The 18,444-nt window shown below is 37.4% G+C and overlaps 1 protein-coding gene and 1 pseudogene across 3 annotated transcripts in view; both read left to right on the plus strand.

Moving 5' to 3' along the window:
- The window catches only part of CDH12 (cadherin 12), a gene marked incomplete at both ends in the record, with an annotated part of 283,200 nt that overhangs the window by 237,419 nt on the left and 27,337 nt on the right, over positions 1–18,444 (plus strand). For both annotated transcript variants that reach the window (XM_080933791.1, XM_080933792.1), the window contains one exon: positions 14,007–14,260. In XM_080933791.1, the coding sequence (XP_080789917.1) occupies positions 14,007–14,260 (254 nt within the window). The remainder of the gene's footprint in view (positions 1–14,006; positions 14,261–18,444) is intronic.
- On the plus strand, positions 3,371–6,749 carry LOC308433621 (POU domain, class 5, transcription factor 1-like; annotated as a pseudogene). The gene is made up of 3 exons: positions 3,371–3,422; positions 4,615–5,662; positions 6,693–6,749. The product of its transcript is annotated as a POU domain, class 5, transcription factor 1-like (transcript).

Here is an 18,444-nt window from a genome sequence, read left to right on the forward strand (position 1 = left end):
AGATGCCTCAGTCCTTCTCAGAAGGGAGAACAAAACACTCATGGGAAAAATACAAGGTCAAATAGAGGAACAGGGATTGAAGAAAAGATTATTCAGAGGTTGCCTCACCTAGGGATCCACCCCATATGCAGCCACCAAACCCAAGCATTATTGCTGATTCCAAGAAGTGTTTACTAGAAGAAAAGAGATAAAGATGCCTCCTCAGGGGCTCTGCCAGAATTATACAGATACAGCTGTGCATGTTTGTAGCTAACCAGTGTACTGAACACATGGACCCCAATGAAAGTGCTAAAGAAAGGACTGAAGGAGATGAAAGGGGTTGAAACCTCATGGGAAGAAGAACATTATCAAGTAACCAAACCATTCACAACTCCCAAGGACTAAAACACCAACATTTGAGCACACATTGAGAAACCTATGACTCCATATGCATATGTAGCTGAAGATAGCAGTGTTTGCCATCAGTGTGAAAAGAGGTCTTGGTCAAGGGAGGGCATGTCTTCCTAGTGTAGGGAAATGCAAAGGCAATGGGGTAGAAAGGGTGATTAGAAGTGAGTGTACCTTCGTGAGAAGACAAGTGAGGGGTGGGAAATGGGAGCAAAGTGGAGCAAGGGGATAATGTTTCACATGTAAATACAGAGTATATCTAATAAAAATATTAAAGAAAAAAGAATGGAAGTATCTTCATGGTAGCAAGAAGAGGGGGAAGAAGGATGGGAAAGGGAAAAATGGGATAACATTTAAAATATAAATACATAAAATATCCAATAAATATATTTTAAAAATATACAGGTGAAACACCCATATGAAACTCTCACCAAAAAATGATAACAAGATTAATTTTGGGTGCTGCAGCTCCTGGGTTGAGCCTGATAGATGGTGAGGGAGGTGTTGTCCTGCTCTAATAGTATGAGTGCCTATGTCTACTGGAATACCAGGTAACACAAGATCCCAGAGAACTAGTGAGTTTCAGATTAGGGCGAGAACAGAGTAGAACTTGCATCTTCCATCTGCACTGAAGTACCCTAAGATGTTTGTATCCTGGCAGCTTCTCATAGTGATAGTGGCACGGTTGGCTGCTTCAGAGTTCCTGTTAGTCAGTCGCTGTATGAATGAATGAATGAATGAATGAATGAATGAATGAATGGTTGCTCTTTCCTCCATACTTGTGTCTAGAGTCTGCTTCTGATTGGTAACTCCACCTCCTTCATCTCCTCTTGTATCATAGTGATATATAATATATGCGTGAGTGTGTGTGTGTGTGTGTATGTGTGTGTGTGTTTGTGTGTGTGTTAAATATTTTGAAGTCATAAAGTCATGTTTAGGAATGGTTAGATGGAAATAGAATTCACATCCACATGAAGCTCAAGAAGAACAAAGACCAAAATACAGCTGCTTCAGTCCTTAGAAGCAGAAATAAAACACTCAGTAGAGGAAATACAGGGACAAAGAGTGGAGCAGAGACCGAGGAAAGGGCCATACAGAGACTGCCTTACCTGGGGATCCTTCTCATATGCAGCCAACAAATCCAGTCACTATTGCTAATGTCAAAAAATGCTTGCTGACATGAACCTGGTAAGGAGGGCTCCTGAGAACCTCTGACAGAGCCTTACTAATACAGATTAAGATGCTTGCAGCTAACCATCAGACTGAGCACAGGGACCTTAATGGAGGAGTTAGAGAAAGGACTGAAGGAGCTGAAGGGGTTTGCAACTTCATAGCAAGAACAATAACGTCAACCAACCAGACTTCCCAGAGTTCACAAGGACTAAATTACCAACCACAGAGAATACATGCTGAGACCCATGGATCCAGCCACATATATAGCAGAGGATGGTCTTGTCTGGCATCAACAGGAGAAGAAGTTCTTAGTCCTGTGAAGGCTCCTTTTCCCGGTGTAGGAGAATGCTAGGGTGGTGTGGTGGGTATGAGTGGGTGGAAGGGGGAACATCTTCATTGTAGCTGGGGGAGGGTGCATGCGAAAGGAGTGAATCTGGAAAGAGGATAACATTTCAAATGTAAATACATAAAATATCCAATAAAAATGCAAAAAAGGGAAAAAAAGAAGAAAAGAAAATACAGAGTAAAACAAGTATCTATACAAACCACAGCAGTTTTGGGATTGCATCATGTCCTAAAATTTGCTAGGATGTTACTCCTTTCAAATCTCTGAATGGAAATGCAATGAAAAGTATAATTTATATAAAAGATACATTTTACATATACTTTATCTAAACAGGAGAAGAATCTATTTGAGAAGTGACTATGTCTTGCTTTTTAAGGAATTACTTTAAAAATTGGACTGAAAGATTTTGAGGTGCAGGTTAATGAATGCAGCATAAGGTTTTTCAATATTTCCTTTATTTTCTTTTCAACATCTCCCTTTAAGTTGTAAAGTGGTCCATGCTGTGAAGTGCACAGTTCCATTGCAGCTTTATCTTTCATCTTGTCCTTGCTTCCTACCTACTCTTTTCATTTCCTTCTTTTCCTCTGAGGAGCAGAGGCATAAGTGGATGAACATGATGCTCAGATTTATATGAACTGAGAAGAATGAAAACAGGCATTTTTATATTATTATTGTTAAATTCGACTTTGACCATATTATGAAGCCTCAGACAGAATGTCATTTGTCTGTCTCTTTAAATTCAGAGTAACATCATAAAAGTTTACAAATCTCTCCAAGGCACAAGACATTTTGAAAAGTATGAAACAAAATAAGGAAGACACTGACTTGCCTCCTTTTTTATTGTAGTGGGCTAAGAATATCAAAACCTTCTTATATATTTTTGAGCAATACAGCAATAAATGAAACATGAATAAGATGTCATAAAAATTTATTGTCATGGAAAACTTGAGCTTCGAGCCACACACACACACACACACACACACACACACACACACACACACACACAGACACACACACACACACACTCACACACACACATATATATATATATATGTATATATATATATATGTTGCATGAATTATGCTATTGATTAATGGATAAAGGAAAATATGCATATGTTTATTTAATATCAAAAAAATTAGAAAAAACTGTGATAAATCCTCTCAGGACTGAAATGCAAATTTCTTCATAGAAATATATTTTGTTGTTATTTTCTTTTGTTCGTGGAATTATAATAATAGAATTCATATGTAGATTTAATATCATCTATAATTTCACAAGTATTTTTTTACTATTTTAATAATATACATTTTATCAACTAACGATCAATAATGCATCAGTGTTAGAGAATTTATACATTATTTGTGAGAATAAAATGAGTGACTCTGAAAAATTATAATTATGTTATCTGGCTTATTATTTCATTTAAATTTATATAACTCTATTATTAAATGAAAAGTAGAATGATTTTCATCTTAGGAGATTTAATGCATTACTTACCATGTATGAGAACAGGTAAGCAGGTGTTAATGAGTTTTGTGGAGCCTTTACATTATGCATTTACTCATTTTTCAGTAACTTTGTGAGTCTATTTTCTGTTAAGTAATAATGAATTTCTTAGATTTCATGTCTTGTAAGTTGGTAAAATAGCACCACCGTGTGTTGATTTCGGGAAAAACTCAAGCATCTGAAAAGTTTTGTATGAACACCTGCCATTAGAAGTTGATGATTTTGTGTCTGTAAATATTGTGTTTCTGTTTTAATATTTTTGCTTTTCCTTTGCTTAAATACACACAATTTAATTGGAAATGGAGAAATGGTTCAGTGGTTAAGAGTGTTTTCTGCTCTTCCAATGGACCTAGGACCTACTTGGCAGTTCACAATTGTCAGGAACTCCAATAACTACAGGAACTAATGCACTATTCAAGCCTCTATAGGCACTACATGTATGTGGTAACCAGACCTGTATTACTGTAAAGTGTGCACATTTTAATGTAAAGGTATAATGCCATGGAGGAGGTTTCAGGATGATCCCTTGTGCTCAATAGTCAGTCAAGTCTACTGAAATTGGTCAAGTTTAGGTTTAAGAGACAGAGCCTGCCTCAAAAAACAATATATATATCTACAGTGAGTATTTTAACTTGTCGATAACATGAAATTGAGAATGTTTAAAAGTTTTATAAAAATGTGTGTGTGTGTGTGTGTGTGTGTGTGTGTGTGTCGGATGTCCATTAGCTCATCCTATATGAATACCTTTCTAGCTTTCAACACCAGCAAGGTACAGAGGAGGCTATTCTGTAGACAGAGAAGTAACATTTCAGTACACCAGACTGATTGCAATTCTGAAGTTGATACATTCCACAAAGAAACCACCGCAGGAAGAATGTCTTCATTAATCCTTTTCCCTAAATCCTCTTTTCTTCCGAAAATGCAAACATGTCATTCTAACCTACTAAGATGCGTGTCATATATACATTTAAAATAGTTGATTTTCATTGTATTCCATATCCCTAGAAGTAGTTCTTTGCATTTGTATGTTTTTTTTTGTTTCAATAAGCAAAATCAGTGAAATACATAGAATGTTTTAAATTTCCATTAGCTACAGAAACATTTTGTTTGTTAACTGTTATATATTTAGTACATTTGGTTTTACTTTTAATCACATGCACTATAAATTTAATTATATTCCATATAATACAAAAACAAGGTATTGATTTCACAAATGGAAAACTTGCAGACCAGAGAAGGAAACCACAACTTGCTGTAAATTTTAAGTTTAAAAAGCATGTAGGTCAGTCCCTCAGTGAGCGGTCCTTCCACCAGGCCCTCAGCTCAGGTGTCCACCTTCCCCATGAACACCTGGCTTCAGACTTCAACTTCTCACCCCCGCATGAAGGGGGTGATGGGTCAGCAGGGCTGGAGCTGGGCTGGTGGACCCTTGAACCTGGCTAAGCTTCCAAGGGTCTCCAGCTGAGCCTGAAATCGGACCAGGCTCAGAAGTACTGGGGATCTCCCAGTGTCCCCCGCATATGAGTTTTGTTGGAGGGATGGCATACTATGGACCTCAGTTTGGACTGGGCCTAGTCCCCCCAAGTTGGCATTGGATACTTTGTAGCCTGAGGGCCAGACAGAAGCAGGAGTGGAGAACAACTCAGAGGGACCCTCTTTTGGGTCCTGTACTGTCTGACGTTGGGGTACACCCAGGCTCAAGTGGGGCTCACCCTGGATGTTCTCTTTGGAAAGGTGTTCAGCCAGATGACCATCTGCCACTTTGAGTCACTGTAGCTCAGTCTCAAGAACTTGTGTAAACTGCTGCGGCCCCTGCTGGAGAAGTGGGTTGAGGAAGCTGGACAACAAAGAGAACTTTTCAGGAGATATGCAAATAGGAGACCCTGATGTGAGCCCAAAAGTGGAAGCAGAAGAACATTGAGAACTGTGTGTGGTGGAAACTGGAGAACATGTTTCTGCAGTGCCCGAAGCCCTCCCTGCAGCAGCAGATCACTACCATCATCAAGCAGCTTGGGCTGGAGAAGACTGTGGTTCAAGTGTGGTTCTGTAACAGGCACCAGAGGGCAAAAGATCAAGCATTGACTATTTCCAAGGAGAAGAGTATGAGGCTGCAGGGACGCCTTTCACGGGGGAGGGGCGGCAGAGGGGTGTCTGTGTCCTTTACTCTGCCCCCAGGATCCCATTTTGGTGCCCCAGACTACGGGAGTCCCCATTTCATCACCTTTACTTGTTATCTTTTCCTGAGGGCAAAGTCTCTCTGCACTCTCCCAGACATTCAAACTGAGGCACACCCCCCCCCCGGCACCCCCCAGGGGTGAGGTGAGGCAAGGCAAGGAAGGGAGGCAGACCAAGAACCTGGGGCTTTGTGATTAAATTCTTTTACTGAAGAAGGATTAAAAAGCACAACAAAAAGGGTTTGGGTCAGGAAATGAAGTTCAGTGGTGCTGCCGATAAGGAGCCCAATCCGAGTTCATGGTTTTGTTCTTAATAAAAACTGGGACCCACGGTAGATAGCAAAAAACAAAGAAAGAAACAAACAAACAAAAACAAACAAGCAAACAAAACAGATGTTCTACCATGTGATGAAGAGCTGTTAGGAAATGATTGATATTATATGTAAAGCATGTGTGTGTGTGTGTGTGTGTGTGTGTGTGTGTGTGTGTGTGTGTGTGGATGTTAAGGTGGTACTTGATTGGACAGTGGAGAGGTAGGCAGAGAAAAGGCTAGGAAAACTAAAAGGCAGATTAAGTAAGGAAATTCTGGGAGGAACAAAGATGGAGGCAGATGTGTATATTTCTCTGCACATCTCTTTATAAATAAGGTTGTTATGAATGCTTTATAAGAGATGGAATTGTACAAGATCATTCGACTTATCTGGGTTGGCAAATTATATACCTATTGGGTCAGAGTAGTTTGGTGTGTTCTTTGCTGTGACTACTTAATTGAGGTCAGAGGTGTAGTGGCTGAACGCACAAAGTCTACGCCAGAGTTGGGATGTGTGTGTCTGAGGACTGGCAACAACACGCCAAGGAAAAGTGATTGAAAACAATAAGCTGGGGTGGTCCTATCTACCCGGGACAGAAACAGAGCAAACCGTGACCGAGTTCATAGACACCTTGTAAGGCCACCAAGTTAAGGATCCCAGTGGTGCCAGGTGGCCCTGCGAGGGAAGAGGCACAGCACAAGATAAAAGGTTGAGCCTTCATATTTACTGCAAATGTTTGTGTATGTGCGCCTTCTTAAAACCCAATATGACTAAATCTTTGTTACTTTTAGGATTTTCTTAATGACTTCTACATAGAGGCGCTGGGGCCTTCTGCAGTTCGCACTTGATTTCCTTTGAATTATGTCAGCTACTGGAAGCATATTAAAATGATTATCACTCATTGCAGTCATCTGAATAGCACTCTCAAATTTTAAGCTGATCTTTAAAAGTATCAATATGTGGGAGTATTGTAATGAATATGAAACTCAATATAATACTTTCAGAAGAAAATAAATATTTAATAATTAGCTTTGCTTTGACTTTTTTTGGGACAAACTGAGTGGAGTTTGTAACTCTTAAATTATGATTTAACTCTAAATAATTTATTTAGAAAACTGTATGCATGGAAATTCTGTTTTATTGTACATATGTGAACGCACACACACAATACATAAAATACATAAAACATTTGTTTAAAAAAAGAACTTTTTCAAATGTCAAAGTTTCAGTTTATTTTTCCCCTGCAAGTACATTCTCACCTCAAACTGTGACACCATTGGTTTATCTATTGCTTGATTTTATTGAAATATTGATTTTAGTCCTTTTACACTGATTATGAAATATGCATAGTCTCTTATGGCTCTTTCCAAAAGACAGTGAAGATTATGGGTCACAAAACTCAGTCATAAAAAAATGTGATTTTTTTTCTTAAAGCAAACCTCACCTTGAATGCTGTATCTTTATTTTCCAGGCTAGAGTAGTGAGCTTACATTAAAGAAGTGTGTTCTCTGTATCTTTTCATCCTGTTTTAGTATGACATAAATCTTCCCAACTGTTTTCCTACATTGCTCCTTTTCACATAACAATATCTTCTAATCATTTGTTCCTTGAAAGTGGGCCTTTTTAATGTCGACTATTAAGACTTCTTAGATTCTGCATGGCAGAATCTTGTTCATGCAGGATACAGTTTGTGAGGGAAATCACCTTATATTGTTGATGGAAAGATACATGTTCTTCAGAAAATGTGAAGGAGAAGAACAACAGGATATAAAGATGGGCAAAAGGCAATTACTATTGGTCAGAATATGTGACAGTGCCCTTATGCAGCATGACTCAACAAGAATTATGGGATGAACTGGTGCTGACATCAGCCCTGAAACTTAGTGTCAATTTTTATGGTGAAATACTAGTAGCAGAAGGTACTTGCCAGTGATTTAGTTGCTGAGATTTAGTCTTTGGTCAGCTTTTGTTTGTGATCATCTGTAATTCCTAGTGTTTCTGCCATTTATTATATGAGTACCCATGTCCTCATAAGTAACCTCTTAGAAGACAGCCACATTCTGTCTTCATCTCGTTTGTGTGTGTGTGTGTGTGTGTGTGTGTGTGTGTGTGTGTGTGAATGTATGTGTGTGTGTGTTTGTGTGTGTGTGCGAGTGTATTGATTTTGCTGTTTATTTTGGATCTTTTATTTTATTTTATTGGATATTTTTATTTACATTTCAGATCATATCCCTTTCCCAGTTTCCCCTCTAGAATCCCGCATCCCATCCCCTTCCCCTGCTTCTATGAGGGTGCTTCCTTCCTTCCTTCCCATTTCCCTAGACTGAGGCATCAAGCCTTCACAAAAACAAGCTCCTCTTCTCTCACTGATGCACAACAATACATTTTTTTGTTTTTGTTTTTAAACTTTATTTTAAAAGACAAAGATAAAAGAAAAAATAAACTTTTTTGCATAAATGTATACAAATACAATTGTGTCAGTGCTTGGATTTTTTTTTGTTTGTTTTTTCTGTTCTTTAAGGTTTGATATTCTGCATTAAGGTCTTACTATTTACAATGAACAAAAAGTACATGTAAAACAGGGTGTAACCCGGGATTTGTCAACCTGTTCTTGGTGGGTAAGGATTGGGCAGGACATTTTTCTTTTGTTTTGTTTTGTTTTCTTTTCTTTTCTTTTTTCTTGAACTTCACACAGTCTTTGAGTTGGTTCTTGGGCAGTGCAAGGCTCTGGGGTTAGCATTCCACTATCAGTGATTGCATATTATGTCTGTTCTTTTGTGATGATATTTTCTAGATGCAGCCATTTTCTTAAGAATTTGGTTAAGTCATTGTTTCTGATGGCTGAGTAGTATTCCATTATGTAAATGTACCACAAATTTGTATCCATTCATCTACTGAAGGACATCTGGGTTCTTTGCAGCTTCTGGCTATTATAAATAGAGCTGCTATGAACATTATAGTGCATGTATTTTTGTTGTATATTAAAGTGTCTCTGGGGTATATTCCCAGAAGTAGAATAGCTGGATCTTCAGGTAGTACTATGTCCAATTTTCTGAGGTATCACCAGACTGATTTCCAGAGTGGTTGCATCAGTTTACAACCCTACCAACAGTGGAGAAGTGTTCCTCTTTCTCCACAACCTCACCAGCATCTGCTGTCATCTGAGTTTTTGATCTTGGCTAATCTGACTGGTGTGAGGTGGAATCTCAGGGTTGTTTGGATTTGCATTTCCCTGATGGCTAAGGATGTGGAGCACTTCCTTAGATGTTTCTCAGCCATTCCATATTCCTCAAATGAGAACATTTTGTTTAGCTCTGTTCCCCATTTTTAATAGGGTTCTTTGATTCTCTAGTGTCTAGCTTTATGAGTTCTTTGTATACCTTGGATATTAGGCTTCTATGTGATGTGGAGTTGTAAAGATCTTTTCCCATTCTGTAGGCTACCCGTTTGTTTTCTTGACAATGTCCTTAGCCTTACAGAAACTTTGCAATCTCATTAAGTCCTATTTGTTAATCTTTGACCTTAGAGCTTGAGCCATTGGTGTTTTGTTCAAAAAATTTTCTCCTGTGCCTATGTGTTCTAAGGTTTTCCCTACTTTCTCATCTAATAGTTTCAGTGTATCTGGTTTAATGTGGAAATCTTTGATCCACTTACACTTGAGCTTTGTAAAAGGGGATAAGAAAGGGTCTATTTTCATTCTTTTGCATGCTGAGTGCCAGTTGGATCAGCACCATTTGTTGAATAGGCTGTCCTTTTTCCATTGGATGTTTACTGCTCCTTTGTCAAAAATCAGGTGACCATATACATGAGGGCTCATTTCTGGATCTTCTATTCTATTCCATTGATCCACTTGCCTATTTCGGTTCCAGTACCATGCAGTTTTCAGCACAATTGCCTTGTAATATAGCTTGAGGTCAGGGATAGTGATTCCTGCAGATGTTTTCTTGTTGAGGATGAACCAACAAGACATTTTAAAATTAAAAAAAAAAAAAATCTCACCTATCAGGTCAGAGACTCAATTATATGTCCAATTGTTAAGAATCATAATTAAAAGTGTATCATTTGTTTTCCCTTAAAACTCAGTGCCTCATTTGTTGAAATATTATAAAATTCACATGCCATGCCTACTGTCAATGCTGGGCTACAGTTGTTGGGGCCCCTTGGGGCACACTTGATGATAATGAAAATATAACAATAAAATAAGTGAAAGCACTTCTGCGTTCTGTCCTCAGAGATATTGATTTTCAAATCATCAAAACGTCAATGAGTCCATCAATTGCTACATAGCGTTATGCAGAAGCAGGGACACTGGGAGTCCCTGGGGAGTGAGTCACCTAAATGTTTACACATTGTCCATTTTTGGATGTGAGAGAAGATATCTGCGCATTCTCCTCTTCCTTGTTGTAACTGTTCTGCCCCTAGGCAAGAGAAAATGTAAAAGGAAAGGGTCACTATAATAATGTATTTTGATTAATTCTTCTTTTATAATTTAGGGTGATATTCAATGTACATTTTTTTATTTTATTCAAATTTTGAGCTCCTATAGCATAGCTCCTTACAAAGTTATTTCCCCCACTAAAAGTATGGCTCTACATGACATATTTCTAGCTAAGGAAAAGGAATTCTTCACTGAACCTCTACTTAAACCATCATATTTTTACCCTTCTACAATCTTTATGTTCAAATCGCTGTGAGTGGTGTCAGGAGGTTTGCTTTTTTATCGTGCAAGAATTAATTTCAACCATCTTCCCAGTTTTCAATGATTATAAGCAAATAATTTTCATCTGTACTTCTCTGAAATGCTAGAATTTCATTGTGATTATTAGCAAGTGGAGTTCATTGAACCCAAGTTAAGATGAAAGTCAGACTAGTGAGTTGTTGAATCCGAGCAAAAGAGTTAGATTGGCCAAGATCCAAAACTCAGATGACAGCAGATGCTGGCGAGGCTGCGGAGAAAGAGGAACACTTCTCCACTGTTGGTGGGGTTGCAAGCTAATACAACCACTCTGGAAGTCTGTCTGGCGATACCTCAGAAAATTGGATATAGTACTACCTGAAGACCCAGCTATTCCACTTCTGGGCATTTACCCCAGAGACACTTCAATACACAACAAATATGCACCACAATGTTCATAGCGGCTCTATTTATAATAGCCAGAAGCTGGAAGGAACCCAGATGTCTTTCAGAAGATGAATGGATACAAAAATTATGGTACATATACACAATGGAATACTACTCAGCCACCAGAAACAATGACTTAACCAAATTCTTAAGAAAATGGCTGCATCTAGAGAATATCATCCTGAGTGAGATAACCCAGTCACAAAAGAACAGACATAATATGCAGTCACTGATAGTGGGATGCTAACCCCAGAGGCTTGCACTCCCCCAGAAACAACTCACAGACTGTATGAAGTCCAAGAAATAAAGAAAACAAAAAAAATATATACATATATTTACAAAACAAGAAGACTTTGACTATTTCCATGTTCCGTTTTGTTTTGCATGTACTTTACGCTTATTGTAACTATTAGGTTTTCAATGCATACTGTCAAGCCCTTGAAAAAAATCAAGTTCTGACGAAAAAAATATATTCACATGGTTTTATGTAAAAATTATTTCAATGTCTGAAAAAACATTACTGACAAAAATGTATAATTTTAAGCAAAAAATGTTTAAAATCTGTACATTTATCTTTGTTTTGTAAAATAAAGTCGTTTAAAAAAAAAAGAAAGAAAAAAAAAAAGAGTTAACTGCTGACTCTGTAAGCCTTTACTGAGATGCATCATTTTCTATGTAGAGATTGTTTATGGTCAGGGTCATCATAAAAGACCTTCACACCTTCATAGAAGCAAGTTGAAGAGGATGGACATGAGTAGGGGGAGCAGGGTATAACATTAGAAATGTACCTACAGGGAATATCCATTAAATTTGAAAAAAAAGGGGGGGAGCTTGGATATTACTGTGCTGTTTCTCTTACATTTTTTCTCAAGAGCTTTGATCACTGCAGGATATAAGTTTTCAGTTGCAAAACAAATCAATAGGAACAAATAGGTTCTCCCCAACCCACCACCACCTCTTAAACTTGACCACTGAATATTTTTCCAGCATGAGTTCATAAACGCCATAGACTAGCCTGTCTTCAAAAATGATGTATAATAAAAAAGGGAAAGGAATTTAGAATTCTCTCCTCTGGACATTACCTCGAAATTGACATACCAGCAGGGAACAAATTCATTCAGATAACTGCAAAGTCAAAGAAATGAATGCCTGAAATGTAAATGCAGAGAATATCCAATTAAAAACATGTTGAGAATAAAAAGAAATGGAAGGAAAGAAAATATTTATTTAAAAAAAGAAAGGAATAAAGAAATACATGCAAGGCTTATCCTGGAATAATTATTATGTTTATACAAGTGCAGACATTTCAATATGTAGAAGGATGCAGGCAGGGAAGTGAAGGTGGTGCATATGGCTGCATCCTAAGATATAACAGCTGATTCTGCGAGCAGTGATGGAGCAATCCCAGGTAATGGACATGCAGCTTGCTGTCTGGAGACATGTCTAATTAAGCTAATAAAAATCAGTGTTTGTGAAATAGAAAGTAGCAATTAGTAACTCCAAAATTATATCGTCTAATACATTCAGAACTTTGAGCATTTATAAAAGTTGACACTTTTACGTTCTTTAATTCAAATTATCATGTATTCCTTTCACACACACATACTTTCTCTTTCAGGCTCATGGCAGATGAAGACAAACTTGTTACTTCTTGGAATGGATAAATTATACAATGAGGCGTTTTGTAGAATATGTTGAAAGTAAAGAAATATGATGTACATCTGCCTTGTACCTATATTGTGAATTCCCTTCTTAAAAATTACAATTAAATTCTTAAGAGCTTATTTGTAGCTCCAACACCTTGGTTCCTTATGACGACCCTTCAGCTACTTGCACATTTCTGTCTCCCTTGCCTTGTGCTTACTTATCCATAGGAGACATTGTCATAATTGTAGCATTTTTCTTCTTCTTACAATATGAGAAATAGTTGTCAATATCTCTAGGCAAATGGTTGCCTTTCTCAGCTTGCTTGGATTATACTTTGGAGTCCTAAAGTCTGAATCATCAAGCATCAGCCTTTGTAGGACTTGGATGGTTAGTGTGTCACTACCACACCTGAATAAGCAAAGCAACTTTCACCCCAAAGCTGAGTGAGAGGGACCCATGTGTCATCACATCTATAGAGAAGCTCAGATAGGTGGATTGCTAGTTCAGAACCAGCATAAGCCATGTATGTGATCCTATATCAGCTCAACTCCCTTTTCCACAAGAAAGTATCCCATTGCCACAGTGACCCTAGACTATAAAGTGTTCAGATATGGAGATGAAATAACTGATATTTAGGGGAAAAATGGAAACTGAGTATTAGTGCATACACACAAAATAACATCCATTGTTACTTCCAATGTCTTCTGTAATTTAACAGTGATTGAAGTCATCATTCTTTGTGCTGTCTTCTGAAAATCCACAGTGGCATGAACTTCTTTTTGGTATTATTATTACTGGAATGGAAACAACTGTGATTATCAACCTATTGGCTTTTACTCACTTTGTCCTTATGAAATACCTGGGCATTCAAGACTTTTAACAGAAAATTGTATTCGAGGAAAAATAAAACAAACAAACAAACAAACAAACAAACTTCTAACATTCTATGTGGACCTAGAATCTAAATAATCAAAAAACATTTTCATTGTTGCTCTATTTTTTCAATCTTTACTTTTGTCCAGTAGATGTCAGTATTGGATAAAAGCAAAATCATGTCATCCTCATTGCTTGTACATTGCTGAGTAGGATGAGAATAGCCCTGTCTGCTTTGATGTGTAGATGTAGATTTTGTCAATTCTGGGTATTAAGATTATTAACATTACAAGTTTCTTCTAAGTGCCATTTATCTTTGATATTTTTAAATATTTACTTTTACTTTTTTTCCCTCCTCTGTATTCCTAGAAGAGGAGAAGCTAAAATATGTGTAATTAACTGGAAGCAGCTGGTAGATGGATTAGAAACAATAAATATGATTTCTCCTTTGTCCTTATTACAGCCTTTAGATTTTGAAACTAAGAAGGCATACACTTTTAAAGTAGAGGCATCCAACCTTCACCTTGACCACCGCTTTCATTCTGCTGGACCATTTAAAGACACGGCTACAGTAAAGATCAGTGTGCTGGATGTGGACGAGCCACCGGTGTTCAGCAAGCCACTCTACACCATGGAGGTTTATGAAGACACCCCTGTGGGGACCATCATCGGAGCTGTCACAGCACAAGACCTTGATGTGGGCAGTAGTGCTGTTAGGTATGAAAAACATATTTTAATGGTCACTAGATAAACTAAATGAGATCAATGGGAAATTACAAACTCAATTATTAGTGGTGCCGCCAAGTAATAGTAGTAGATCATGCACTACAGCATTGAATGACTTCCTAATAATGTGAGGGTAGAAGTATCACCACAGAAATTCAGTACAAACAACCAACATAAATCATTAGATACTGTTTACAATGTTGCAGTGCTGGACATGTCACTCAGACTAATAAGTCCCTTTCTTTTTATCATTTGGAAATGGGATTGGCAAAGCAACTCTAAAGAATGATATCAAAGAGTAGTGATATCAAGGTACTTTCACAATAAATAGAATAATGCAGACACTGACATACTTTGCACTTTCTTTAAAACCTTTGTCCTAGTCTATCACCTGTTGATTTTTAAAATGAGATATTTGTAATATTGGCATATTGAAACCCATTTACCCACTGTAATAACATAGTTTTCTGTGCTTGATATGCTATGAATGGTTGCGTAATAGTAGGTGTGAGTGACTAATTTAAGAATACAATGAGTTTAATTAAAACTAGGCCCTTGTACTTAATAAAGAAGTCATTTCCTGATGAAATAAACCTCATTTACAAGAGGAGTTCCGAAGCCAAGTTACTGTGTTAACATAGTGGAAAATAGACATAACTGTTAAAATTGTTTTTCATATGAAAACCAATTTAATGGTAGTCTTTTCCCAATGATTACACGTAATTTCATAAATAGGCTCAAAAGTCTGCTTGTCGTTGTCTTATAGTCATCTGAATCCATCCCCTAAAATCCATGCTTAGTTTTAGCTTGTTCTGAAATAGACCCCTTGCTGACTGAGATACCAATTATTACCGAGTACCAGATCCTGCAAAATTCAAGATCCAAGTGCTCATACAGCCTGTTTCTGATAAAATACTTTATTCTTATGCAAATTGTTTTTCTGCTAAAATCTATACAATAAAGGAAATTGGAGTTCTTTATGCTTGATTTTGTACAGGCATAAATCATATTATGAAGGATACTTTATCATCAAATAATACCTTTCAGAAAGTGCAAGTTTAAGACTTAGATTGGGGAATTTCAGTTCATGATTCTGTAATGGAAGTAGACACAAATGTCCCACACTCAGAGTTATATTCTGGATTAACAACCTCATTTGCCTTTCCCCATATCAAATATAGTTATCTAAATCACACATTTCTCCAAAGGATTGAATGATTTCCCCTGCCAACACAAGAGCCGAACATTTAATATCTCCTCTAAACAGCCTCTACCAAAGGCACAGGACAGTTTCCTTGCCAGATCCATCCTAGCCAAGTTCTTTTGTAGTAGTGAGTCTTTGAAATTAAATTAGCTATGTGATTTTTAAGTATGTGACATGTCAGGGATAGATCAGATATCAACCTTCCATATAAGAAAGAGAGTTTGATAGAACAGTGGCATTTATATAATTCTCAATGATAGCAGGAAGTACTCCACTTAAGTTGAAGCTTTATTAAAAATGACCTTTCTCTAGTGCAGGCCTTCATCTTACAGATCCACTGACTATAGATTCTTCTGCATCCAATAGAATTATCTATAATTCACATAACTTCAAAGCCACTGTCCACTCTGTGGATTTCTATGACAGTCCCACCTATGCATATAGGTCACAAGTTAGAATATTGACCACCTCTAGCCCAATGTTTTAGTTTTCTTCTTCTTCTTCTTCTTCTTCTTCTTCTTCTTCTTCTTCTTCTTCTTCTTCTTCTTCTTCTTCTTCTTCTTCTTCTTCTTCTTCTTCTTCTTCTTCTTCTTCTTCTTCTTCTTCTTCTTCTTCTCCTCCTCCTCCTCCTCCTCCTCCTCCTCCTCCTCCTCCTCCTCCTCCTCCTCCTCTTCTTCTTCTTCTTCTTCTTCTCCTTCTTCTTCATTTTTTTAGCATGCACTGCCACTATTTCACAAGCAAACATGCTTCTCATCTCTCATGGTGTTAACTTATGACTGAGTTTCGCCTTTAAGAAAGACACATGAATTTGAGTAATTAGTTCAGTTATCTGGCCCCTTTTAAGACTTCTACAATTGTTCTTGCAATTTTCTCATTTCTCTGCTTCCTTTCTTCCCATCTGAACGTGGTTGGTTCTTTTGTGCCTTTTCTATTGTTGTCCCCAGGGGCCATGATGGATGAAGTCTTTTGTTCATTCCTAAACAAAATTCTTTAATACATATTGAAAAGAATAACTGTAATATTTTCTGAAGATTCATTTACTTATAATATTTCTTCCTTTTTATTATATACCTCAGATTTTAGTATTCTGATATTTAATTCTACCTTCATTTAGTTCATCTCATTTATCCTCTTTCCATTAAGTATAAAATGCCAACCAATTCATAAATGTTGTTCTTATTGAATCTCAGATAAATATTGTTTTGTCGTTTTGTAGAAAACATTATAACTTCAAAACTACCCTCTTTCTTCTTTCCCTTTTCTCCTCCTATTCCTCTTCCTCTTCGTTTTCTTTCTTCATCTTCTGTCAGCCATGGAGTAGTATGTGAAAGTACTTTCTCTAACAGAAACTTACTCTCTGGGTTATTTTATTGAAATTATACTTTAGTTAAGCTTGTCATTTCCATCTGTTCCTGCAAACCTTCACATGTTTGCCTCCCACCCTCCTTTACATCCATGGCCTCTTCAATAATATGATTCTATTTCTCACTAATATTTCATCAAATGGGCTTTACTTTTTGTGTTCTTCCAAGATTCTAATCAAGGTCCTTGTAACTCTCAAAGAAGAACTGTTTGTTAAGTTACTGAGCTTATCTCTTACACTCGATCACATATCAGAATATCTGTAAATGCCTATACATTATAAAATTCACAATTCTCCCAGCTGGTGAGCATCCTTTGGTTCAGTATATATTAGAAAGGTACCTGCTACATCGTACCAGTTGCCATCCTGGTTGCTGTGCCAGAGCCCTAAAGCATTTAGAACCAAAACCATTTCCACGCCTCAGTAAGGAAACCTTGAGTCCGTGACCAAAATAAAGATAGGTACAGCATTTTAGTAACATTCTCATCTTTCAAGTTTCAGTAACATCCCCATCATCCTTATTGTCTTCTCCTTATATTCACATAAGGAAGATAGGACAACTCTCCCAAGCTTCTTCAACAAGGTCAGTTGTAGAAAGAGTCACAGCAGTCCAGAGCAGAAACTTCTCTACCAAAGGGCTGGGTGTGTGTTCCTGGAATGAAACTGGCAGCTGACAACTACCTGTAGCTCTCTCAAGCTCCAGGGATCTCAGGGCCTTCTTTGGGCTTAGGAGACACTGTATCCTCACAATGTGCAAAAAATGAGGTCGAGTATTCACATATACACATTAAATTAGCAAGTATTTTAAGACAATGAGCTCTTTCTTGAAGATGACACCTAGATTCCTTATTTTATCCCCTCCCACATAGCATCAAACACTAATTTTTTTATTTGGGTTAGTATTTTTGACATATGGAAGTGTGTGCATTTGTGTGTGTGTGTGTGTGTGTGTGTGTGTGTGTGTGTGTGTGTGTGTGTGTATGTGAGACAATGTGAAATGAATGTATACTTGTGTGTCTATGTTCTCTCTCTCTCTCTCTCTCTCTCTCTCTCTCTCTCTCTCTCTCTGTATGTATGTATGTGTGTGGGTGTGTGTGAATGTATTCATGTGTGTCCATGATCTTTTCTAAATATGGAAACGCAAGAGAAGATTGTCCAACAATCTGTCTCTCTATTACTATTTACCTTATTTTCTTTAGATGTAGCTGATACATGAATCTCAATGTTATCTGAGGACAAAAGGCCTAAGTGATCATTCTTTCTCTTAAACCTACATTGGGCTAGTGTAATGGGCATGCATGGTCATAACTGTTTTCATTGTTCTTTTTATATTTTTATATGGATGCTGGGCTCTCATCTCAGCTGCTCCTGTGTAGAAAGCAAGCATATTTGTGAACTGAGCCACTTCTCCTCCGGATCCTTATCATATGAGTTTTAGAAAGTGATACACAGACAACCACAATCTTTACTATTGAAATCATATCTCAAGTTCACAAGGCAGCTCTAAAAGTGTACATCTGACTTTTCTAGAGGAATAGAATCAACCACTGGGCACTCAGTATTTCATTGCAACTGCTCTTCGGCTGAAGCATGGGGAGCAAATATTTT

This window comes from Micromys minutus (genome assembly GCF_963924665.1).
Source record: "Micromys minutus genome assembly, chromosome: 20".
In the NCBI taxonomy this organism is placed as follows: domain Eukaryota; kingdom Metazoa; phylum Chordata; class Mammalia; order Rodentia; family Muridae; genus Micromys; species Micromys minutus.